We start from the raw sequence: 26,154 nt of genomic DNA on the forward strand, positions 1-26,154 counted from the left end.
ACCCAAGCTCCGCGCTGCTCGCAGCCCGTCGGCGTGCAAACGTCGGCTTCTCCAGCTGGTAATTTCACCTAATTCAAGAGAGTGTAATTATTGTTTAGCGTCTTTGTTCTGTTTGGCCCCTCCTGCAGAACTTTCCAGCGGTTAGCTCTGGCTGGCAATGATGTGTTCGTCTGCCAGGCGAGGAGGGCACGTGTGGAAAAACACTAGGGTTTTAAGTGCATAGGAGTGTGTCGCAGTGACGTCGTGGCCTCAAGCAGCGAACGAGTTCAACACCATTTCTCCGGCAATTTCCAGAAACATGGGTATTTGCGTTGTATTGTCACTCACAGTGGCCGAAGTGGGCAGGATCAGCACGTTTTTTTCACATTTAATAGAATCCGTCCTCCTACTTTCTTATTTTTAAAATGCATCATAAGACCAAGGCCTATAGATAAGGCTCGTCCATTTGCGGCAGGCAGTGGGTTGTGGGGGATGGACAGCAGAGAAGACTAGAACGTGTTCGCTCGGTACTTTAGTGACACTTGTACTCCAAGCCCCTCACAGCTCACTGAAAACAAAGGTGATTGGCCCATGCTGCCGTTTTTGCTGGGGTGCGTCTGTGCAGTTAAAATGATGGCGGACCAGAGAGGGAGCATGTCCTCAAGGAGTTCTGCCTCCTGATTGGCTGTTGAAATAAACACTGAATAGAACAGAGGAGCCGACGCGGGAATCGAAACCAGTGGTGCGCGCGCACCAGAGGAGCGGGGGTAAGGGAGCGAGAAGACGCCGAGACAAGGTAGGGGATGTGTGTGTAAGGAGGGGGGGATCCTGTGTATGTGTGTGCGTGAGTGTGTGTATGCTGGGGGGGCTGTATGTGTGTTTGCACGTGTTGTGAACAGCCTGCCGGAATCAGAGCCCGTGTTGACGCGCGCGACCTGATCCCGTCAGGCTGCTGCGTGCATGCGCGTGCCAGTCTCTTGTCCTCTCCCTTTCAGTCCTTGAAAGCGAGAATGATTGCAATAGTCTCGCTCTGCGACAGCAGGCCTTTGGCCTGCAATCGCAGGGCGAGACCTAAAAAACGGAACAATAGCCACACATTCTCTTAACTGCTCCGTTCAAACTCTGTGGCACAGCCCGATCTCATAAACAACTGAAGGGGTCAGGAAAGGTGAATCTGGATCAACAAACTCCTTTCCTCCAGCGCTGCAATATACATGCAGTAGGGACAGTGCGCACACATTACCCGAGGATTTCTCCCCTTCGCCATGCCCCTGTACCTGCACAAGTGGGCGGGGACACAACCCACCTTCCTACAAGGAGATACGTGATTGGTGGTGCCTGCGAGAAAAAGCCCAGGCTCAATTACGCAACTCCTAGAAAAATAAGAAAAAGAACGTTCAAATGAACGTTTTAATTGCTGTGGCCATTTGCTGTTGCCCCCCTGACGTCAGGGCCACGGTTCATGTTTGGGTGGGCCAGGCTCATGTTTGGGTGGGCCTGGCCCACCTGGCCCGGGTGGGCCAGGCTCATGTTTGGGTGGGCCTGGTGGGCCTGGCCCACCTGGCCCACCTGGCCCACCCGGCCCACCCGCCAGAACGGGGCCTGTCCAGGACGGGCCTGCCCTTAGCCCAGGCACCGCATGCGTGCCTCCCGCGCCGCGCGCTTTTGAGCACTCAGGTGCGGGCTTGCTCCTCCCTCCTTGGGGAGGGGCACTGGTTGCAGAGACTTGTGGGACAGGGAGTCCTTCTGGCAGCAAGATTCTTCGAGTCCCGCGCCGCGCGGGAGTCTAGCTTTTGCGCTCTCAGGTGCGGGCTTGCTCCTCCCTCCTAGGGGGGGGGGGGGGATGGCACTGGTTGAAGAGACTTGTGGGACAGGTAGCCCCTCTGGCGGCAAGATTCTCCGGCAATGTAACTAAATGCCGTTGAGGAAAGAGCAGAGGATATTCTATAAGGAATTCCAAGGTCCATATATCCTGTCAATATAGAGTGCAGCCTGCATGTGGTTCCAAGGCAGTGTTTAGAAGGGGTCACGTTGTATAGACAGGAGGACATAATCAAGCCTCAATCAAGCACATTGTAAAATTAGGTTAAAGATACACGGAGCTATAGGTTGAAAGAGACGTGCAATGTTAAGAGGGTCTGGTGGAAAGACGAACCATGGAGGCAATGATTTGTAGGAAAAGTGTCAGATATTTTTGTGAGGGGCAGAGTTCAGTGTAGCATTGAGTATTGATTTATTCTCTTGTGGATAAGTAGATGGTCAGCAGGTGATAGGTCATTTATGGGTGGGGCATATAATAATGAGCTTGAAGGGATCTGCTGGTTGCATTAATAATGGTGTAATAATACAGACATGATGGATAGTGCAGGTTGATTTCAGAAGAAGAATGGAAGGCAGACAAGGGAGAGGAGGGGGTCGAGATCAGTGTTAACATCTTCAAACAGGGTTACAGTAAGAAATGAAAGGCATGTGAGTGGGCGTGGTTTATGTTTAAGGAAGTGATGTGTCAAATAGTGATGTGTTTAAATGAAAATGGAAGAGGAACCCTAAAGTGGGAGTCGAAAATGGGGCAGGGAGTGGTAAAACTGTTTGGTTGAGTGCTTATTCACAGGTCGAAACAGATGCAGCTTCTGGTGTATGGCGATGCGTGTTATAATAGCTGGTCTGTCTCTGGGAGGTTTTTGGTCAAAGTACCCTTCCCTACTTGGTGGCCATTTTGGATCTTCCTTGCGACTTGTGCCAATGTGTCCATGTGTGTTTGTGTGTGCGTGCCTGCCTGCGTGTGTGCGTGTATGTTTGTGAAAATAACAGTCCCAAATCATTGTCAAGTCATAAGAAATGCTTTGCCATGCCCATACAATCTGTTATTGGCATTCTTGTTTCTTTTTAATTGGACTTAATATTTCGATACTGATAATAGGGCAGTGTTTCTGACTTGTTGGAACTCTTGCGCTAATAATGTTTCTTATGATCATTGAGTACTTTTTCAGTAAACACGAGCTGGAACAAACTATTTTAAGATTAAAAAGTTCATTTTTATTGGAAGTATTTTAAAATCAGGAAGCAACAATGTGCTGTACTGATAAATATTTTATCATAACAAGCATCTTTAGGTACAAACCAAACATGCAAAACCCGTAAGAATGTATAATGTATGGCAAATACATACTTCTCTTTTGGCATCTGTAAAATGCCACATCTTAAAAGCCTAAAAAATGTGTGTCAAACAAAGTGATTGTTTTTACAATGCTGCTATTGGAATTCAACTTGTTAAATAATTTGTAATAAATGTGTGTTTTCTTTAGACAATGGATATATTGAAGGAAAGGAGCTTGACGATTTCTTTTGCCATCTGCTGAAGAAACTTGGCACTTCTGTGAGTACAACTCTGCACTTCTGCGTACTAAATGTTTATAGTTGGTATTACCCTTGTCGAGAAGGGAAGGCAAATGAGGACAAAAAAAAACGAAATGTTTATAGACTGTCTAAATGAAGCTCTATGAAGCATGTACCCACCCAGACTTCAAACACCTACCTGCATAATCAAGTTATATTACCAGCACAATGTCTGAACAAATAATGATATGAGCAAATTAGAAATATAAATGTTTTTGCTGCGTTTGGTTAAATTACTGATGTTCTTTTCTTCAAGTAAAAATTGGAGGAGACAGCGTTTACAACGCTGTCAGTACCACGCGCATTGATAACACCGCAGACGTTACATCGTCCACGTTGTTACCACGCATGGCATTACATTGCAAGTCGTATCAACGACTTGCGCTAGATGGCATTGCACATCAGGGACCGTGTTGGATTTAAGTCCAACACATTCCCTGTTGTTGCACTAACTGGAGTAGGAATAGTTATTTATACCATTCATAAATCCAGCGCTATCTAGTGCAAGTCGTAGAAACAATTTCGTTGTAATGTCATGCGTGGTAACAAAGCGGACGATGTAACGCCCGCTTTGTCACCTACCGCAATGTAATATGTGGCGTTATAACGTCACATATACAAAAATTGATGGCATAGTACTGAACTACAGAGGAAACTGGCATGTGCTAATTGTGCTTAAAGTGAGTAAATATCATAACCCTTATTCAAACCTAGCCACACTGTTTATATCTAGGGTCAGATTTATTATTGAGTTGCGTCGCTTTTGCACCATGAACATGGGTGCAAGGGCGAAGCAACTACTAATTCAGATTTATCAAGCCATTCAAAGCCACCGTGCTTGGCCTGGGTGGCTTGATAAATCTAGAGCAGCGCAACACAGCACAAATTGCTGCATTGCATTAGTTTGCCCAAGGGAGGCGTTCCATGGGTGGAGCATGGGTGTTCCCACTCACCCTCTCATGGATTTTGGCACATTCCTAGATTTGCCATTACTGGTAGAGCTGGGAATGTGTCAAAGTGTGACACCTCAACTGGTGAGCGTATCGAGGAGAAAAACCTTTATTTCTCCTTGTTTGTTCCTCTTTCTATGTCTGCTGAATTCTGGTATCCATGGCAGAATAATGCAGAGCTGCTAAAACAGGCCATGGTCCTGAGGTTACTTCACTGGCTTGAACCTAGAGGGTAAGTGAAATCTCGACCGGCACATGTGCAGAGATACCCACTCCTTCACACCTCCCTCCCTCTAAACAAGCACAGTCCACTCATCACACTTTCCTCGCTCTAAACAAACACAGTCTCAGCTGATTTACTGTGAGCAACCTGCTGCCCTCAGCCTTGAACGACTCTGAGTGCTCCTTCTCCTCTATAAAGGGGAGGGCAACATCCCCATGTTCCTCAACATCAGCCACCATTGCAATTATACTTCTGTGTGAGGAAGCAGAATAGCAGTGCCAATCGTCCTATGATTGGGTTAAACAAATGAAAACTCCAATTTTTAGCAAATGCTATTAGGAATACAAGGGGTATTCTACAACGGGTGTCTTAAGCCTGTGCATTACTGGAAAATGCACCATTTTGAGCCTGTTTATTTTTGTCACTAAAGAAGGGTTTCACAATATCATAAGAGATCATAAGAGATCATTTAAGGCTAGCCAGGGATAGCGCTGCTACCCTGGCAACTCAGCGATTGATAACACTGAGATGGTGACAGCACTTGTGGCAGGAGAGATTGAAGACTGGCAGCAAAAACTCTGTACAATCACACTTTAGTAAAAACTGTACATTTATTTTCATTAAATAACTGTACAGCTTTTATACAACATCATTCTTATCAGATTGTGCTTGAGGTTGGCTGTAGTGGTTGTAAACGCCAAACCAGTAGCTGTGACTAAAACTGCATTATTAATACAATACAAGAGGATACTGTCTAAAGCGCTTTGAAAATGTCTGCCACATGGTCTTTTCCAAACAGGAACAAACTACAGGAGGTGGCCCAAAAACTCTAAGGAGACCAGGGCAGTCAATTGTAACATACAACAATGTCTCAAAAGGGTGATATTTGGAGGTCAATTACATGTAGCACAATTAATTACTGAGAAGTAAATCAAAGGAGAGAAAACAAGGGAGACATTTCTTTTGTGATAAACAAATTGTATTTTAGTGAATATACATATTCGACATATCAGGTTTCATATGTTTATACATATGCGTTACACTTCGTTACAGTGAATGACATGTAACCTGTCAGATACTGTGTACAAGTGCCCGTGAGGGGTTGTGACGGCGCAAATGACACTTGTGGAAGTATGTACAGCGATGGTGGCGGGCGCAACAAAAAACAAGTGGGGTTAAAATTGACATATTTAGGATATCCGAACAATAAATGGTAATGAATACAAAGATAATCAAGAGGGATATCCTTGGAATGGAGGAACAAGAATTCCGCTGTAGAAGGCAATGGCGTTTCGGCCTGTAGAAGTATTAAGCCTTCATCAGGACCAGGTTACAATTACATATATGGCAGTGGCGAGAGGGCGCACTTCCAGAATCCGGGTGAGGTGAGGTCCAAGGTAATTGGGGATAGGGTGTGCGGATGTGTTGCTGAGAGGGACAGCGATTGGACTCCCACGGGAGTCAACAAGGAACACAGGGCATTGCTCTAGTCACGATAAACCCAGGGGCTGCTGGTGGGATCACTTGATGGTGTCAGCAGGATGTGTGGCAAAGCGCATCACTGGCCTGGCAGTAGTCCGACTACTGCCGCCCCATTGGCAGGTTACATGTCATTCAATGTAACACAGTGCTACCCCCCATATGTTTGAACACATGAAACCTAATATGTCCAATATGTATATTCACTTAACTAAAGATTTTTTTATCACAAAAGAAATGTCTCCATGGTTTTCTCCCCCTTTGATTTAATTCTCAGTAATTAATTGTTGCTACATGTAATTGACCTCCAAATATCATCCTTTTGAGACATTGGTGTATGTTACACCTGCTCTTTTCCAGCACTCCTTTTTGGCCACAAAGAAATGTAACTAATAACAAAGAGCGAGGACCACAAGGGAATCAGCATTTCATTCAATGTCATCTTTGCTTCAACCTGGAGGCCATAAAATAATAAGCATTGTCAGTATTTCTGGCTTTAAGGTAAGATGTATGGTAATGTGAAGCATCACAAGTAAATAGCATGGGAGTGAATATGTATTTGCCGGGAAGCAAAAAGCTAAAGAATAATATTGGTGTGGGTTAAAGATCAGGTGACATTTGCACTGTCCAGCCAGACCTACTGCCTCCCCCACCTCATCTGTTCTGCTAATAGAAAAAAAATACCATCAATTATCTAGTTATCTAAGACACTTTGATAATGTTACAATGTCAGGTGTGTGCCCCTGAATGTTCAAGCTTAGGTATCTGGATAAACATATTGATAATAGCTGTGTGGAGAGTAGGCACCTTTGTGGCAGCACATAACTTCTGCCTAATCAAAACATGTACTCCTGGCTCCCAACTTGTGGGCATAGCTAAAACCCCTCTCCAGGTGATTGTCACCTAATTAAGCAAACACAAGGAGATGATGGACGGAGCGCTGAAACTTTTCAGACACTCACCCCCAGTCACAGATCTGGGTTGAATCCATCATCGTTTTTAGGTCTCGTGGCGTTTACAGCGCATAGCGCTGTCTCGCTAGAGACCTATTGTCAGCGGCTCAGCTTTCCAGGAGACAAGAGCTGGCCACGCGCATCGTGAAGAATCGGATCGGAGCGGGTCACGCGCACATGAACGCGCGCTCCATTGAGCAGGCCACAATTCCCTTACAATGCGCGCTTACACAGACAGTGAACTTTTAACGTTAGCTTTTTTTTTCATTTTCAGCTTTCAGTTTCCTTAGGTTTCAGTTTTGTTCTTAATTCTGTCCAGCTGGCTCTGTTGCTCCCGCGCGCACGTGAACACGAGCTCCATTGAGCAGGCTACAATTAGCTTTGGTTTCCTTAAGTTTCAGTTTTGTGCCTACTTTTGTCCAGCTGGCTCGTAAAAGCAGAGTGTACTTAAAAGCAAGTGGCGCCTTGCTGGCGCTAGTAAATGTCAATTATTCATGGGTTTTCAGGATGGTGTGATCTGGCAGTTTAACACCATGGGAGGGGATGCTTTTGTTTACATGGTGCCTCGTGTCTATTTCTTTTCTTTTCTGTCGCGTGTTTTTTTTTTCGGACTGCGTGTCAGGCGACCAAGGGCATGAATATGGTAAATGCAGCAAATTCACGTCTTTTAATGTTTGGTGCTTAAAGCAATCGTGTGTTTTTTTCCGTACTGCGTGCCAGGCAACCAAGGGCATGGAACCAGCCTCAGCTAGATTTTAATTTGTTTGGGGGAGGGGAGTTGGGGGGGTACAAAAGTGCCTCGTAGGCACTTCTTGACACAAGGCCCTCCTCACACTGAGATTGTTCTGCAAGTTGGCAGCAGGTATGCTACAACTTAAAACAGGATCAGAGCACCACGCCCCTCTGGTAACTCACACACAAACCACATAGATTTCTTAGCAAATAACCTTTAAACCAACCAATAACCCAAACCTCGGTATAGCACTTTGGAGCCTGGCAAGGGTTATGAAGCGCTACACAAATGCAGTTACAGTGACTCCTATTTTTCATCTGTACTTTTTTTTCTTTATGGTTTGTTTGGACTCCTCGAGTCTACTCCCAAAACTCTTACCCCTCCCAAACCCCTTCTCCAAGCGCCCATCCTGCCTTGCCATTAATCTATATTTTACTTCCCATTGACTACTCTTTCATTCCTGTAACCAACAGCCTCAGAGTAACACGTACACCACACGAGGACTGGGACTACAACTCCCAGAATGCACAGAGCCGCTAATTAAACGCCCAGGACTGGCACAGGTGAGTCCGTCTTGTCATGAAACGTCACCGCGTGAATAGCAAGTGAAGTAAACAAGGCATGCACCGTACGGAATCTCGTCTTTCTCTCGTTTTTTGTCCTCTCCGTTGCTGCCTCGGGTTTCTCTCGAGTGTCCCAAATAAAACCCAACAGCACCTCTTTTTATAGCTCTAAACTTGGAATAAACGTAAGTTTGTGCCTTGCGCTGATTGGCGGATGAAAGCAGGGCAGTATGAGACCCCTTCATCCGATCAGCGGAGGGGCGGCTCCAAGGAGGCTTTCACTTTGTGCCTGCCCCGCCCTGGAATCCCCCTTCATTTCATGGAAAGCCGTGATTTACAGGAAAAATAAACTTGAGGGATAACAAGCATTGGAAAAGGCATTTGGTCATGCTTTTGCAAAAGCTATTGACTCTGCCTGTTTCACAATATCGTTAAGCTAAGTTGTAGAGCAGTGTGAGACACCCCCCACCGCCGCACACATACACACAAGCACGCACACACACACACGAGCGCACAAAGACCCCCGCCGCCCCCTCCCCCTACAAGTAAGCCCCACTCACCGCCACTCCGGACTTCTTCAGCCTCCTCTGCGGGGTGCGCTCCACACGAGGCTCCCTCAGCTCACGGGAGACCCGGATTGACCCGGACTTCCGCGCACTCCATCCCCTCCCATGTCCCAGGCAAGGTGGCAGCACTCATGCTTAGTGCGTAAGCGTGTGTGCACGAGCAGCTATTGTGCCGCTCACTTTTAGTTTCCCTTCCTAGCCCGCTTGTTTTTTGTGTTTCAGACTTCCAACCACGAGTGTGAGTGAGACAGAAGAGGCTCTGAAACGAAGCCAGTCGACTAACTGCCCTGTTAGTGTTTTTACGTTATTTACAGCGCATAGAAGCGACATACGGCAGTATTAAGCCCTCGCTATATATTTGTATGATTTTAAAAAAAGACTTTTATATTTTTATCTGCCACTGAGACCGCATACACATTTTCTTTTCCTAACAAATGTGATTTTGAAATCAACATAACTCAGTCGGTTGTGCGCCTGCCGCAGAGGTCTGTGTGCGAAGGACTACCAACAATAAACACGTCTTATTATTATTAATATTTTAATTTTATACTCAACCTTTCGTTCCTTCACGGTGGATAAGATGACGCACTAGTCACTGGTCTTTTATGAAAGAGTATGACGTAGGCTTCAAAGGGCAGTTCAGTGTGTGACGTTCGTTGTGTAGCAGGCGGTGTTACTATGTGACACAGTTATGCGGTACAGGTGTGCCACCTACTTCACCGCATCAGGATGCAGCGCTTCCAGTCCTGGGCTCATCTGTTACACATCATTGTTATCAGGTGCGTGAGTCCGCATGGACTCAATGGAAGGCAACCATGGTAAACCCCTGAACACGTCATGATATTAATGGCATTTGTTTGTTGTGCTTGTAGCATTAGTCTGGTATCACAGCGCTTTGTTGATACAAGCTCCTCATTGGCTGCAACCTGGAGCGCCTAGCGCACTAACTGGGAGAAGCAAGCAAGGCAGATAACAAGCCTTGGCAAAGCCAAAGGCCTCGCTTTGAGTCCATAGGCCCTGCTAACATCAGTACAGCATCGAAATTACGCAAGCAGCAAAAAAAAGGCCTGGGTGACGTGTCCAGGGACATTTTGTATGCACGTGGCGCAGGCGCCATGTTTTTTATTTGCCTATATGAGAAGGATGGGAAAGTGTCAAAGTGGTTTTAAATCTAAAGTGGGAAGGCCGTCAGCAAATTGCTGCTTGGCCCCCCAACAATAACAAGCATTTGCAATGCAATAGGTCTCGCATTTGCGAGAGTTTAAGGTATTGTCATTGTAAATGGCAATGCATTTTATTTATGTGTTTGTTTTTAAAACAGATAAATACAAAGCATTGTCATTTACATTGCCAATAGGTTAAAACTCTCGCAAGTGCGAGACCTATTGTATTGCTTCCTGTTGCAGTGGAAGAGAGGAGGAACGGGGAGGAGGAGGAGTCAGCCACAGAGAGCCGTGCCAATTAAAAGAAAGGTGCAGCTCTCCAAAGTTGATTTTTTCAATATTGTTAGATTATTGTAAGCAGCCACTGCTTATTAAAATCTTACAATATTGAAAAAATAGATTTGGCCGAACAGCAACTTTCTTTTCTTCATGGCAGCTCGTCGCAGTCTATTTTTTCAATATATTCGTTCTAATACTTCAAGTTAGTCCTGTGGTGCCTTTGATGTAATTAGGAGTACTGTGCTGCTCTTTGAAGATAAATAAACATTTGCAATGCAATAGGTCTCGCATTTGTGAGAGTTTAACGTATTGACATTGTAATTGACAATGCCTTTTATTTGCGTTTTAAAAACCTACACATAAATAAAAGGCAGTGCCATTTATAATGCCAATGGCTCAAACTCTAACAACTGCGAGACCTATTGCATTGCAAATACTTGTTTTCCTCACTTCGCCACCCCAGTTCAGACACAGCTACATGCAAATCAGTCTTGACTCTGTGCCTCATGGGAACAGTCCAGCCTGAACTGCCAAGCCATGTCTTCCCTGGACCGGAAAGAAGCATCCTGGGCATCGGTTTCAGCCTAACAACGTTTATCAACCAGGATAGCTTGAATCCAGTGGCAAAGGGAGAAAGGGACCTACATCTGGGCATGCCCTGACAACTTAGGGTGAACAAAGCAAACACAAGGAGATGATGGAAACTCACCCCCAGTCACAGATTCTCACCTAAGTGTCTGATGACAGATGCACTGACAAGCCAGACCATGAAAATGTGCATGTGTGTCAGTCTGCTGGCACCACAGTTTGCACTGATTAAGCAACAGATAAAAACACAATGGAACATCATGGAGGCACCAGTTTTAATTGAGTGCAGAAATTGGGAAATGCATTTGGACAACAAAAAATTAGTTAATTAAATCAAACATTTCTCAATATTCCTGTTTCTACTTCTAAACAACCCTTTTTAATGAAGCTTGAAGGATGTCACTTACGTCCCTAAAACAAATAAATGAATTACAGCAAAAGTACCTGTAGTAAAGAGTTACACAGTGCTGCACCTTCCCCTGCATATACCGGATCTGATTCGTTGAACACTACTCGAACCTTCCTAAGTGCCAGTATCCAATAGTCCTCTTTCACACCCCAGTCAGACAGAGGTATCAGCAAAAAACTGTGACAAAGCAAGAGAGAAAAATATTGGATTTCAAAACTCAGAAGTTTAGAAACAGCACTCAACAAGGACCCAGAAGATTAAAACATTCACTAGACCACATCTAATACTTTAACTGACATGGGGTGTATGATCCAATAAGGATCCTCCCTGGGTCACCTTAATATGCAAAGGCGTTCGTGATTGATGTATTTACAGTTATGTAACGATCACTTTCCAGTAGGAGTTGTATTATAATTATTTCTTTCAAACAATTAACAAAGCTCCACATTTCCTATAGACATACACAATAAGTGTATGTGCAACAGTAAAACAGGTATTGGACACTGGTGAGGTTAAATGTACTATTCTTACTCCAGTTAATGCAACAGTAGGGAAAGCGTTGGACCCCAGATGGGTAACATTTACTAATACCACTCCAGTCTGTGCAGCAGTAGAGAGAGAGTAATTGCCTTCAAATAAATAGCATATTTTAACAACTCTATACATTTACCAAAAATATAACATTCTTAATATACAACTTATGTCTACCATTTTAAAACAAATTTCTAAATTATAATTGTTAATAATTATTATAAATTAATAACAAATATTAATAATTTAATTAAAAGGCTACACCATATTCACACTAACATAACAGCCATCAATTAAAATGTAACTGAAATTAAAAAGGTTTAACATAATTACTCTATTAAGTAACAAAAGGAAACAATTATTAATAAATGAATACATTACTTTTACTGTATTATTACTTCAATAACTTCCCACACCTATTCTCCTACAAACACAAAACACATCCAATATATACCATAAAAATATTCTTTTTTTAAAATTACAAAATTATCAATAAAGTAAACATTTCAATAAAAATGAATAATTAGTTAGCAAATAATTATTACTTAACTTGCCACCCTATTGCTCTACAAACTAAATAACCCACACGAAAAATGTAACTTTATAAAGTGATAATTACACAGTTTATATAATTAATTATCAATTAAAAAAAATCATAATTAATGATACTTAATTACCTTCTCACCCTTTACAGTTAGAAACCAAACAACCTGCACCTAAAATATATCTTGACAAATATATTACAAAATGGACCTGAATAATTATCAATTAAACAATAAATAAATTAGTATGAATTATTAAATATACCTAATTCATCTTCCCTCCCATTAACCCTACAAACCCAACAACTAGCACCTAAAATGTATCTTAAAAACTGTATTAGTTACACAAATTACAGAATTATCAATGAAATAATAATTATTAATTAAAAAATATTTAATTAATTATAATTAATTATGTCCCACCCATTACCCCTACAAACTCAACAACCTGCACCTAAAATGTTCACAATTTTAGGTGCAGGTTGTTGAGTTTGTAGGGGTAATGGGTGGGAAATAATTAATTATAATTAATTAATTATTTTTTAATTAATAATTATTATTTCATTGATAATTCTGTAATTTGTGTAACTAATACAGTTTTTAAGATAGACAGATGCACTGACAAGCCAGACCATGAAAATGTGCATGTGTGTCAGTCTGCTGGCACCACAGTTTGCATTGATTAAGCAACAGATAAAAACACAATGGAACATTATGGAGGCACCAGTTTTAATTGAGTGCAGAAATTGGCAAATGCATTTGGACAACAAAAAATTAGTTAATTAAATCAAACATTTCTCAATATTCCTGTTTCTACTTCTAAACAACCCTTTTTAATGAAGCTTGAAGGATGTCACTTACGTCCCTAAAACAAATAAATGAATTACAGCAAAAGTACCTGTAGTAAAGAGTTACACAGTGCTGCACCTTCCCCTGCATATACCTGATCTGATTCGTTGAACACTACTCGAACCTTCCTAAGTGCCAGTATCCAATAGTCCTCTTTCACACCCCAGTCAGACAGAGGTATCAGCAAAAAACTGTGACAAAGCAAGAGAGAAAAATATTGGATTTCAAAACTCAGAAGTTTAGAAACAGCACTCAACAAGGACCCAGAAGATTAAAACATTCACTAGACCACATCTAATACTTTAACTGACATGGGGTGTATGATCCAATAAGGATCCTCCCTGGGTCACCTTAATATGCAAAGGCGTTCGTGATTGATGCATTTACAGTTATGTAACGATCACTTTCCAGTAGGAGTTGTATTATAATTATTTCTTTCAAACAATTAACAAAGCTCCACATTTCCTATAGACATACACAATAAGTGTATGTGCAACAGTAAAACAGGTATTGGACACTGGTGAGGTTAAATGTACTATTCTTACTACAGTTAATGTAACAGTAGGGAAAGCGTTGGACCCCAGATGGATAACATTTACTATTCCCACTCCAGTCTGTGCAGCAGTAGAGAGAGAGTAATTGCCTTTAAATAAATAACATTTTAACAACTCTATACATTTACCAAAAATATAACATTCTTAATATACAACTTATGTCTACATTTTAAAACAAATTTCTTAATTATAATTGTTAATAATTATTATAAATTAATAACAAATATTAATAATTTAATTAAAATGCTACACCATATTCACACTAACATACCAGCCATCAATTAAAATGTAACTGAAATTAAAAAAGTTTAACATAATTACTCTATTAAGTAACAAAAGGAAACAATTATTAATAAATGAATACATTACTTTTACTGTATTATTACTTCAATAACTTCCCACACCTATTCTCCTACAAACACAAAACACATCCAATATATAACATAAAAATATTCTTTTTTTTAAATTACAAAATTATCAATAAAGTAAAAATTTCAATAAAAATGAATAATTAGTTAGCAAATAATTATTACTTAACTTCCCACCCTATTGCTCTACAAACTAAATAACCCACACGTAAAATGTAACTTTATAAAGTGATAATTACACAGTTTACATAATTAATTATCAATTAAAAAAAATCATAATTAATGATACTTAATTACCTTCTCACCCTTTACAGTTAGAAACCAAACAACCTGCACCTAAAATATATCTTGACAAATATATTACAAAATGGACCTAAATAATTATCCATTAAACAATAAATAAATTAGTATGAATTATTAAATATACCTAATTCATCTTCCCTCCCATTAACCCTACAAACTCAACAACTAGCACCTAAAATGAATCTTAAAAACTGTATTAGTTACACAAATTACAGAATTATCAATGAAATAATAATGATTAATTAAAAAATAATTAATTAATTATAATTAATTATTTCCCACCCATTACCCCTACAAACTCAACAACCTCCACCTAAAATGTTCACAACCCGACACTATAAAATACAATTAACAATTAAATTAAATTTAAAAATAACTAAAAATTGCAAACTATATTTAAAACATTTACAACAATTTTACAAACAATTTATGACATATATAATTAAAGTATAAACTTAAATACATAAAGATAATTAAAAAATGATTTTTTACAGCTGTATTTTTGTAAACGATATTAACAACCCAGATATTTTTGAAGATTATATTGCTTCCCTTAAAAAATAGATATTTTTGCAAACTATATACCTGCATTATGATATTTGTGTATCACAAAATTAAAAAACTTGATATTTGTGTGACTCAATAGTTTTGACTCGATATTTTGACCAAATGCCCCTCACACATATGTCTTTCTTCAAGTAGATAACCCAACAAAACAAAAAAAGAAACTGAAGGACTTCAATTGATAAACATAGACTCCATATTTTGATACAAAATAGACTCTTAAACATAAATGCCAATGTCTCTGGATGTGTGTGGGAACGTAATATTTCCTGTCAGTGTTATCACCATATTTAATTCAAAAGAACAACCATCTAGGGGATAGAAGAGTAGCCATAAATGCTTCCATCTCTGCATATGTGTGTGTGTGTGTGTACAGAATAAGCCAAATGAAAAAAAATCAAGAAATACATTGAAATTAATCCCTCACAATGTATGAATGTACCTTACAGACGTACATATCACTTATTATAGCTATGAATCTCACCTGTCCAAACAAGGATACATTGAGCACTTTCATCAAGGCCTCTTGTTCTACACAATCACATGGATCATCACAATTTAACACAAAAGGAATTCACAAAAGTGAAAATGTTCACAAATGTTGGCAATACAAAAGTTTTTTAAATGAATTTGGGAATATCTCCAATAAAAATTGTAAGCAAGGAAATAACTTGATCAAAGCTAGGTGAGATCCTAGCATGGAGATTGGTTCTTGGAGAAAATGTCTTGTACAAGATATATTCTGTTATAAAAAGTCTCCTGGAGAAATCATTATGTGAACTTTCATGCCCATTAACTTGACAAAAGTTTGCAAAATTTGAATAATACGGAATTTGTGAACTTGACTTATTTCGCTGCATAAACAGATTGTGCAAAAAGAACAATTGATGGACAGAGATCTGGGCCTAAATCCATCGTTTTTTTGCTCACCATGCCATTCCAGTTTGGACCCCGCCATATGCAAATCAGTCTTGACCCTGTGCCCAATGGGACAGTCCAACCCGAACTGCCAGGCCAGGTCCTCCTGGACTTGAAACAAGCTTCCCAGGAATGGTTTTGGGCTTTCAGCCCTCATCAGCCAGGATAGCTTGACTCAGGAGAACCTGGAGCATCTGTAAATGGAGCTCCAGTGGTTCTGGTGTCTGGCTGTGCCGCTTCACTTGGCAGGGTGCAGAAGTCCAGATTGAGAGGTGAGAGAGGGGATGTGTTCCTCAGTGGGAGAACCACCGGGTCAGGGGTCAGCCAGTAGCGCTGAGCCTTACAGGAGTGACTAGGTGACACCACTTCTGTCCTGGGGGATCCTCGCGCACTGTCAGATGGACAGGGGTCGGCAGATCTGTGCCAGGCAGACTGTCACATGACACATGAGTCATGTGTTACCCTCAGGGGGATACTGTTTGAGTCCCCAGAAGTCCTGGTGTGCCAGGCAAATGTTCAACACAGGGTTCAGTCCCTGGGTTGGGAGGCCAGGTTTAGATTCTGCCTGACCTGGAGGGCAAGACATCTGTAAACAGTGTCCTGACCGGGGAGATACTGTGTGAGTCCCCAGAAGACCTGGCATGCCAGGCAGATGCTCAGCCACAGGGGTTAGCCCCGAGGTTGGGAGGGCTCTGCCTAACCAGGAGGGAAGGGCATCTGTAACCAGTGTCCTGATCTGTTTGACTTCCAGGGGGACCACCCCAGTTGGGGGGTACAGCCCTCTGGAAGGGGGTGCAGAGGGAGGTAGTTCTCACCTCTAACCCCGATTCAGCCTGAGGGTTTAGACCCTAGATTAAGAAACCCTTTGCCGGAGAGAGGTCCTGAACTGGTGGGAGAGTTGTGTTCTGAGGGTGCCTCTCCTGGGAGGAGAGGGAGCGACCCCAGAAGGAGAGGTATGGGGAGGAGAGCCTCACCTGTGACCTCTGGTCAGCCTGTGATTACAGACCCTGGGCTGGCTGGCTGGGGTCAGGATGCCATACCTGATTTGGCAAGAAGGAGAGTGGAGAGAAGTTGCCAGGCACCTGGGGCTACTGCCCCCCACTTTCTGATGCCATAGAGGTTAGAGAGGCCTGACAGGCATGAGGTATGGCTCTCATCACTGACCGTTGTCAGTGGCCACTGTGGCTGGTTGTCCTGGTATACAGAGTTGCCCCTGGGAGAGGGGCAAGAGTCACACCCTGGGGGTGGACTGGGCCACACCGTTGTGTTGGCCAGGTGGGTACTGTATACCAGTGCAGATTCATCTGTGAGCGATGTAAGGTTAGGAACTGCACAGATGGGGTCCCAGGTGAAGAGAATGGTCATCCATGGTTTAGCCTAGTGGGCCCTGAGAGTATAGATAGAGGGATCCAACTGGGTTTCCGTGTGGGACACCGTTTTCTTTCACAAGAGTTTCCTGGTGTTGAACGCGACTACCTGGAACTTCAACGGAGCCTTTAATTACGTTGATTCGAGCGGCTTATATATTCCGCCACTTTGCTCCGCTGTTGACTTTTCCCGCATACACCGATAGCAATCGTGTGGATTTTATGGATGTCTAATCTACAATTTACAGTTACCAATTATTTGACGCCATTATTCTTGGCTCCACCGTGGACCTAATGTTGTGAAAATATGTGATTACATATTTTTAGCCTTTCTGGAATAGGACGACTCTTACCATTTTCTCGCCAATTCCTCTTCACCTCAGTTATTATCCACTTCCAGCCTTGAAAAAGTTATGGTACTTATTTAGTACTTACAAAACACGTGTCGGCTGTTTTCATTGTGAGGATTTGAAGAATAAAATGAAATGAAGATTCTCAGACTCTGAAGGATATCGACTGATTCTTTCTGTCTTGTGCCTTTTACTGTCATATAACATATGCCTTATGGTGATTATTAGATCTCCTATTTTGACTATTGTGATTTAGGATGGTGCACGCCTAACCCCGTTTTTCTAGAACAGGAATAGTCCCCTCCTGTTCGGGCCAGTTTCCATGTTCTATCGCCCCAAGTAGGGAATCCCATTGAGGTATCATTTGGTCTACCCTGGCTTTAGCCTGGAAGGGGGTTGTGTTGGAAATGGCCCTTCTTGCAGAGTTATCCCCAAACTTTTTGCTTCTTCCTCCTTTGTTTTTCTCAACCTGTGGTTGTTGGCTATAGGACTCTGGGCACTTTACCACTGCTGATCAGTGCTAAAGTGCATATGCTCTCTGTGTAAATTGTTATTGTGATTGGTTATCCATGATTGGCTTATTTGTTTTACCAGTAGGTCCCTAGTTAAGTGCACTGAGTGTGCCTGGACTGTTAAATCAAACGATACTAGCGGGCTTGCAGCACTGATTGTGCCACCCGCATGAGTAGCGCTGAAAAGAGGTCTCAGGCCTGCCACTACAGTGCCTGCCATGTTGTCCTGGCCAGTGTACACACTTGCGAGGCCTGACACTTCTCTTTTCTTACACATTGGACACCCCTATGGTAGGCCTAATGTACCCCCCTGGGTAGGGTGCAGTGTATGTGAAAGGTAGGACATGTTCTAGTGTGGGTAACATGTCCTGATTGTGAAATACTACCAATTTCGTTTTTCGCTATTGAAAGGATATATTGCCAATAAGATAGAATGGGGAATGCCGTATCCCATGTGTACCTGCATATTTCCCCATAAGGACAAGATGAAAAAGTGAAGTCTGGCATCCCTGAACTCGGAATTCAATAACACACCTTTTAGGGAAGATGTTTATTAATTCTAAGTTTGTAAATAACACTTTTAGAAAGTGGCTATTTTCTTGTTCAGCCTTTCTGTGTGCCACTGCTTGTTTGTGAATTGACTGTCTGGTTTGTGAGTGACAGGGGCTGGGGTGGCTACAGGAGGCTGAGTGAGTCAGCACTAGGCTGAATAGACCCATCTGCATGTAGAGTGGTGGGAGGAGTAGCACCTGGGTCTGAATAAGGCTGTGCCTGCCTTCCACAATGCTGTTTCCACCTCCTGCAGTGTGTTTGATGGCCCTGGCCCACACTCACAAAGAAAGAAGATATTCACTGGCATAGTCACCCACAACCGGTTTAGACTGGGTCCAGGACCCCTCACACATGAAGAACAAAGACTTTTGGGGTATCATTATCTGAGCTGAAACCCCTAAACTTTAGATTAGGACAAACTTTGTGATCAAAAAGGAATCCCTGCCAAAGAAAAATAGCCAGGAAGACTGAGAAAAATGCTGCCATTGCTGAGTGTTTGGGAGCTGACCTGCAGTTGCTGATTTTGCTGAGGAAGAGGACTAAGGGATTGTCTGCTGTGCGCTGTGTACCCCATGCTTGAAGAGGAGCTGTGCTCTGTGATTTTGCCCCCTCTGAAGTATTCCTGTCTCCAAGGGCCTGAGAAGAGCTGGCCTCCTGTTGGAAACTCAGGGATACAAAAGTTTCTGGGAAGAAGAAACCATCTTGTCAGCGCTGAGTGCGTGTCTCAGCTCACTGACTGTGGCCTTGTGACTTTTGCCCTGCCTGCTCATGTTTTGCTGACTCAGTGTGCTTGTCGGCACACAATGGGGGCTCTTCATGAGGTCTGCCTTGCCTCCAGCCGAATTCCCTGATGGACCGTCTCGGCGCTCGAGAGTGCGTGCCAGTGCACTACCCAAGACCTTAAACAAGGGGCCTAAATCACCACCACCGGCCCGGTGCGAGGAAGGAGAAGAGAAGTGCTGTGCGCCAGAAAAATCACTGCCGCTAGCCCGGGAGTATCGGGAGCACTGTTTCCATTCCCCCGCCAACATCAGGCAAAAGCAGCGCTGGGATTGGACTCAGCGTGGGGTGTTGCCTAGCAACAAGGGTTTCGTCAGTTACGGTAGCCGCGACGAGATCCAGGAAGCACGGAGTGCCCCAGCGGTCAGCTGTTGCAGGTTTGAAGGATGGAAGGAGACTGCGCACCCAGGTTACCGCTCCAATCCGCTGACGGAGCGTAGTAGTGTTACCTTTGGGGACGGGGAGTGCTAGTCTACGGGGAGCGCACTCTCGGCCTCCCGCCTCCTGGTGAGAGAAAGGGGCAGCCTGTTGATTAGAGCAAGTCAAAAGGCGTCTTGGGTTACAAACGCAGCACTCTGTGTTACAAGTGCAGCGGGGGCAATATTTAAGGTCAGCATCCTTTTGGTGACTGGCGTGCGCCCGCGCATTTGTAAGGGATGATGTTCCAAAAGTGAAATTGAGCAAGCCCAGGTAGCACATGCTGTGCAGCGAGTACAGCATGGCAGTTATCGATAATGGCACAATTTTTTTTAAAAGTGACTTCTACACGCTAGCAACAAGTGCTCACAGTCACACTGAGCCTACAAGTGCCTTTATTCTTACAAGTACACTTTACAAAGGGAACATTGCTAAAGTATGTTGGATTCATGTCGTTTTGACTCTGTCTAATCAAGATAAAGTAATTTATATTTTTATAAATAACTGGTGTGGCATCCATTTGTGGTGTTTCACTATATTACTGTGAGTGTTGGTACAACTACTTTACATATTCCTTGGGGGTAAGCCTGTCTGCTCATGCCAAGCTACCAAGGGGGTGAGCAGGGGTTATCAACAGTGTGTTTCCCACTTACCCTAACTAGACGCAAGGGTCCCTATTTGGACAAAGGTACTTAACTCTGCCAAACTAGAGAACACCAGATCTAACAGTCATGTTGATTTCTCTTGGACCTGTGTTTTTCCTCATAGGCAGCCAGTGCAACATGCGCATTTTTGAGGTAATAATAATGTATACTCGCACAGCCTATTTAATGTCCTGATATTATCACAGGTTGTGTGTGCTCTTAGGGTGTGTACTCCATAGTACACGTAATACTGATAGCTATTAGTGTGCCCCTGATTGGGGAGCGTCCCCTAGGCACAACGGTGACCCCAGCCGGGGGTAATCCTTTTCGACTGTAGTATAATCTCCAATGGTTGATTATATATTCACAACTTCATTTGTGTAGTTCAGGAGATATTTATTGAAAGTTCAATCAGAGTTAATCTTCACTCCAAAACATGTTAGATATATATCCAATGCATCCGAAGTTTAAATTCACGAGGAAACTGAATGAGATACAATATAAACTGTAGCCCATTTGAGGTGCTTTCGTGAAGGGTGGAACATGGCCTCTAAACTGCATGCTAACTGTGATCTAATGATTGGTGGTATGACATGCTTAGTGCTCTGTAAGTTGGTGAAAATACTGGAGAAGTGTCAATGTGATCCAGAATTTGCTTTTTGATGCATGGTCCCTGATGAAGGGTATTATTACCCGAAATGCATTGGATATATATCTAACATGTTTTGGAGGGAAGGAGGAAGTTGTGAATATATAATCGACCATTGGAGATTATACTACAGTCGAAAAGGATTAACCTCGGCTGGGGTCACCGTTGGTCCTAGGGGACGCTCCCCAATAAGGGGCACACAAATAGCTATCATTTTCTGAGGTAAACATCGACATGGCACTACCATCTTCTTCACTTTCACTTGATATTGATACAGAAGAACTGTTTAACAAAGATGTAGATGTTGATCAACTTCAGCTGATGTGGTCGCTTGGCCTAATGAGAGTGCGTCAAATGTTGCTTCAGAACGTTTGGGTGGCCATTTTCTCTTTGCGTCATGATGCACTTACTTTTTCCTTCGGCTTGCACACCCTCACAAATTGGTTCTCCTTTCCACAGCCTTTCCAGATCTGGTCAATGGTGGGACATTTACCTTCGTGTGGGAACGGAAATCCACACCTGAAGCACACCCTTTTTTTTGTGGAGAATTCGCTCTGTGTCACTTGGCCTTGTGCTTTGGCCTATTTCTCACATTCATGACTGGCTCACTCTCGGCACCTCCAGCCTCCATTTCAGCAGCTTGTCAATCAGCACGCTTTTCAGCTCTGACAGCCATGAGAACCTTCTCCAGACTAAGAGCTTCTCTCAGCATTCATCGTCTGAACGAATCTGACACGCATCCGTCAATCACTCTGAGGCGTATAGCTTCCTCATCATTAAATTAATTAAACTTACAGTGTTTTATGAGTGTATCATGTTTCTTAACACATTTGATCATGGTCTCACCAGCTTTCTGTCATTCTTGACTAAAGATGTATCTTTCGTAATCTAAATTTTGCATTGGATTGAACTTGAGATTCAAGGCTTCTTTGATTTGACTGTATGTAATTTCACCAGCTAGTGGCATTTTCTTTATGACTTTTTTCACTCTTTCAGCAGAGAGATACTTAAGGTACTTAATAATCTTCTTGCTATCTGCATCTTCAATTGCATCAATTAAATTATAAAATGTCTCTATCCAGGCAGTCCATCTGTCTCTAATATTCAACTTTTTTTCGGTATTGAATGGCGGTGGTGGTTTCACGAAGTCAGCAGCATTGTAGCCATTGATGGAACTTACTGATGGAGAGTACAGTTCTCTCCAGCGCTGCTTGGTGATGTTATTTATGCAAACCATATCTGAGGTCTTCCTGCTTGCTGACTTCTGGATCATCTTTGATAATGACAGGAAATGGGAACCCTTTGTTGGTCTCCATTGAAGAAGCAAACTGTCCCAAACCCAGTCACCAATCTCGTCTATCGGCACTTTAGAAACCTTTAGAGTTGTTATGAGCCCTACTAGGCAGCTTTAATGGGGTGCAGCTTCAGATATGGACAGCTCTGCAAGCACAACCCATGGTGCTTTATCTCGAGTCCACTCCCTCCAACTCTGTGGCATTAAGACTCTCTTTACTCTGTAAGTACTGGTAAGCAGATGACCATTTCTAGCATCACTTTTGGTGTCTCTTTGTGTTGACTTACATCTGGTTGATTTCTGCCTCACAGTGCTTCTGTTCACAGCATTACCTTGCACTTTGCATCTCTTTCAAAATCTGGCTAAATCCTCCTTTAGTGTTGTATCTCCATATGAATGCATGACTTTGAGTTGTGTATTAGTGCAGTGCTTCTTTGTGCGACCTTCCCAGCAGGTTTGCGTGACCACTGATGTGTAGACCTCTCAGTCAAGTTTTTATTATTGTCAAAGGTTTTACTTGAAACTGGGGCTGCACTTTGACTCCACATACTTCAAACGTCAATTCCCCACTTCGACGGAGGCATGTGTGGCATGCACAAGCAGTTTGCTGGACCAAAGCACACTCTCTTTGACAGCACTGTCGATATTTGAGTTTCTTATCCCCTATCTCATCCCCAGTTGTAGCCTCCTCCCCAGCCCAGGTATTTTTCAATGACTATACCGCACACAGCGCTTAGTTTTACATATTTTTATAGTTCCGAGTGTAACCACGACCCTGACATTCTAAACCTGCATTAATTTCACTACGCTCTAATGCTTATGTCACAGTCCATAAGGAGCCACAAAGGTTCCTCATTACAACCTCACACAACACTACCCCACCCACAGACCATCATGGGAGATTCTGAGAAAATCCAGTTCCCACCAACCAATTTGATTTACTTTGAGCCTGCATATGTGAAAGAATGTGAGGTCTCCCTAAGAATCGTCCACACTTATTTCTCTTCTTAATGGATATGTTTGTGTGCCATCTACGAGTGCTGAGTGTGAACTTAACTCCATTATTAAAGGTCCAGGCTGTACCAGATGCTTACACTGGAGGGGTGTCGAGGGAATTGAGAGCCAAACCCTGGGGGCCAAAAAGATTTAAAAAAACGTAAACTGTACTTACCCATGCTCTCCTCCGCGTTTCGCTCTTCTCGTTTTCTTCTTTCATCTTGAATGCCATCAGCACACCGCACCTCATGGTGTCCTAGGAAAACCCCTTCTGCAAATCCCAATGCTGGGTCAGGCTTCTTTGACACTCCAGTGGACACAGGAGGCCTGTGTCTGCTCTCCACCCAGCTGGTTGAGACAGCTAGGCAGAGAGGTTTACACTGTGCATGTCAGGCTGGCCATCGCCCGCCAAAGTGACATGCGCAGTGTAAACTGGAGTGAGCACCACTCCCCTGCTGCCAGCCAGCAGCAATGCCCCACCCCCAAACACTGCTCACGCTGGGAGAAGTGAAAAATAAAATGGTAATTCATTATATTACCATTTTAATTTTCACTTTGCTGCACTGGCAGCAGGGTGGCAAAGCTTCTCCACCCTAATGGGGGGGAGAGTGTGAGCTACTGTACTTACAGTTTTTGGCACTTTTGGTTTAACTCGGTCAGACACCTAGTTGAGGTGTTTTCCAGTATCTTTCTCTTTAGCAACAGTAGTTTCTGTGCTACAGAGCCTCAGCCGGGGTTGCTGCAGAATAACATGAATTAGGCCTTGGCAAATGGGACTGTTTCCTCGTACTCCAGCACAGCCTCATAGTAAATGAGTCACCACCATGGAAATCCATTGCTACTATAACATAAACCCATAGAAATAAGGGAAGGTCGGAAATTAAAATAACAACCGAGAGGAATAGTTCAACATTTTGAATGTTATGGGTGTGTGTGTGCGCACATGCCTGTGTGTGTGTATATATACATTAAAGTGGTTAAATGTATATATATATAGATATAGATATATATATTATAATAATTTTTTTAATGAAATAATGAATAAAAAATGTAAAATACATCACAATGTTAAAGGTGTTTCAATTATTTAAATATTTACCCTTTTACAACGAATACTAAATATTAAATAACATTAAATAGGGTAGTTAGAGTGACCATTTTTTTTATTACTGCTTAAAAAGTTTACTTTCTAAATTAAGGAAATATATTAATTCATGTCAATATTTAATGCATAAATAGCTTGAGCATTAAACTCATTTTGTGTTTAAACTTTTAGGACAGGAGAATAAGTCCCGTAGTCCTGTAATGTTGCTCACACTATTTCTTTGCATGCTGCGGCCAGTCAATCAGAGTGCTCGCTCCCACAGGGGCTCAGTTCACCAGGAGTGAGGTGGCGAGAGAAAAATAAATCCCCCTTTGTCCAGTCCGAACACTGTTTTTTAAATTTGTGCGCTTGCATGTCTTTAAGCATAGGATTGGTGACAGGGGTTGCTTTTATTCATTTCAGGTTAGCTTGGTTGGTATTTTACCAATTCAAAGCTGCAATACTGTGCCTAGAGTGGTAAAAGGATTTTGCCATCTTACAGCTCGGCATGCACCCACATGCATCATTGCACCCGTTTGCGATTCCTAAATTGCGAAAATTAGGGAATCGCAATTTAGAAATAGCAAACGGCAATGCATGAATAATTTGCAAATATTTTTGCGATTACTTAATTTTCCTTAATTGCGATTCACTTTTTGCGAATCGCAATTAAGGAAAACCTTCCCATTGATTCCTATGGGCCAAAAGGCCCATAGGAATCATTGGGAAGGCATTAACATTTTGCGATTTTCATTTAGCGAATCGCAATTTGTTAATGCATTTCAAGGGTGCTGAGGGGGGTCCAAAGGACACCCCCCTGCACCCTTGAAATGTTTTTGTAAGTGCAAGTTTCACACACACATGTCCAAAGGACATGTGTGTGTGTAACATGACACTTTCAAAAATGCATTTTTGTGCATTTTTGAAAGATTTCGCAAATTAACACGAGGTTCAACCTCGTGTTAATTTGCTCCCCCTATTTGCAAATTCGCATTTTTTAAAACATTCATGCATTGCATTTAAGGAATCGCAAAAATGCGATTCCTTAAATGCAATTGCATTTTTAGAAATCGCAAAAAATTGCGATCTCAACACAAATGTTTAATGCATCCCAAAAAGTGATTTTGGAATCGCAAACGGACGAATTTTGCGATTCGCACCGTTTGCGAATCCAAAATCGCTTGATGCATGTGGGTGTAAGTCCCTTTCTATCTCGGCATGAATGGCACTGTGCTAATCCTATGCCTAAAGACTTTGATAGAAAGGTAGACATTTGAGGTGAGCAGATCTAGAGTGCGGCTGGTGTTGAGAGTGCTGTATACAGGAGCTGCTTTCCACCTAAACATGAGAACTATCTTGAGTTCTCTGCTTCTTTTTTGCATAGTTTATGCATCACTCTATGCCTGAGGGGGTATAGTTTTGACTTATACTGGGTGCCTCCTTGTGTCCGGCCACAGCTATACCTCTCTGAAGAGCTCTAATGAGAGCGAAAGACACGTGTTAGGGGTTGCTTTTATTCATTTCAGGTGACCATTTGACCAATTCAAAGCTGTAATACTGTGCCTAGAGTGGAGAAAGGATTTTGCCATCTTGGCTTTG

General features: G+C 42.6%; 1 protein-coding gene across 1 annotated transcript in view; it reads left to right on the forward strand.

Moving 5' to 3' along the window:
• SCGN (secretagogin, EF-hand calcium binding protein) overlaps nt 1-26,154 on the forward strand; it is a 378,060-nt gene that overhangs the window by 97,182 nt on the left and 254,724 nt on the right. Inside the window, exon 2 of the mRNA XM_086966880.1 lies at nt 3,285-3,355. Coding sequence (XP_086823006.1) covers nt 3,285-3,355 — 71 coding nt within the window. The remainder of the gene's footprint in view (nt 1-3,284; nt 3,356-26,154) is intronic.

This window comes from Lissotriton vulgaris, chromosome 4_1, assembly GCF_964263255.1.
Source record: "Lissotriton vulgaris chromosome 4_1, aLisVul1.2, whole genome shotgun sequence".
NCBI classification, from domain to species: domain Eukaryota; kingdom Metazoa; phylum Chordata; class Amphibia; order Caudata; family Salamandridae; genus Lissotriton; species Lissotriton vulgaris.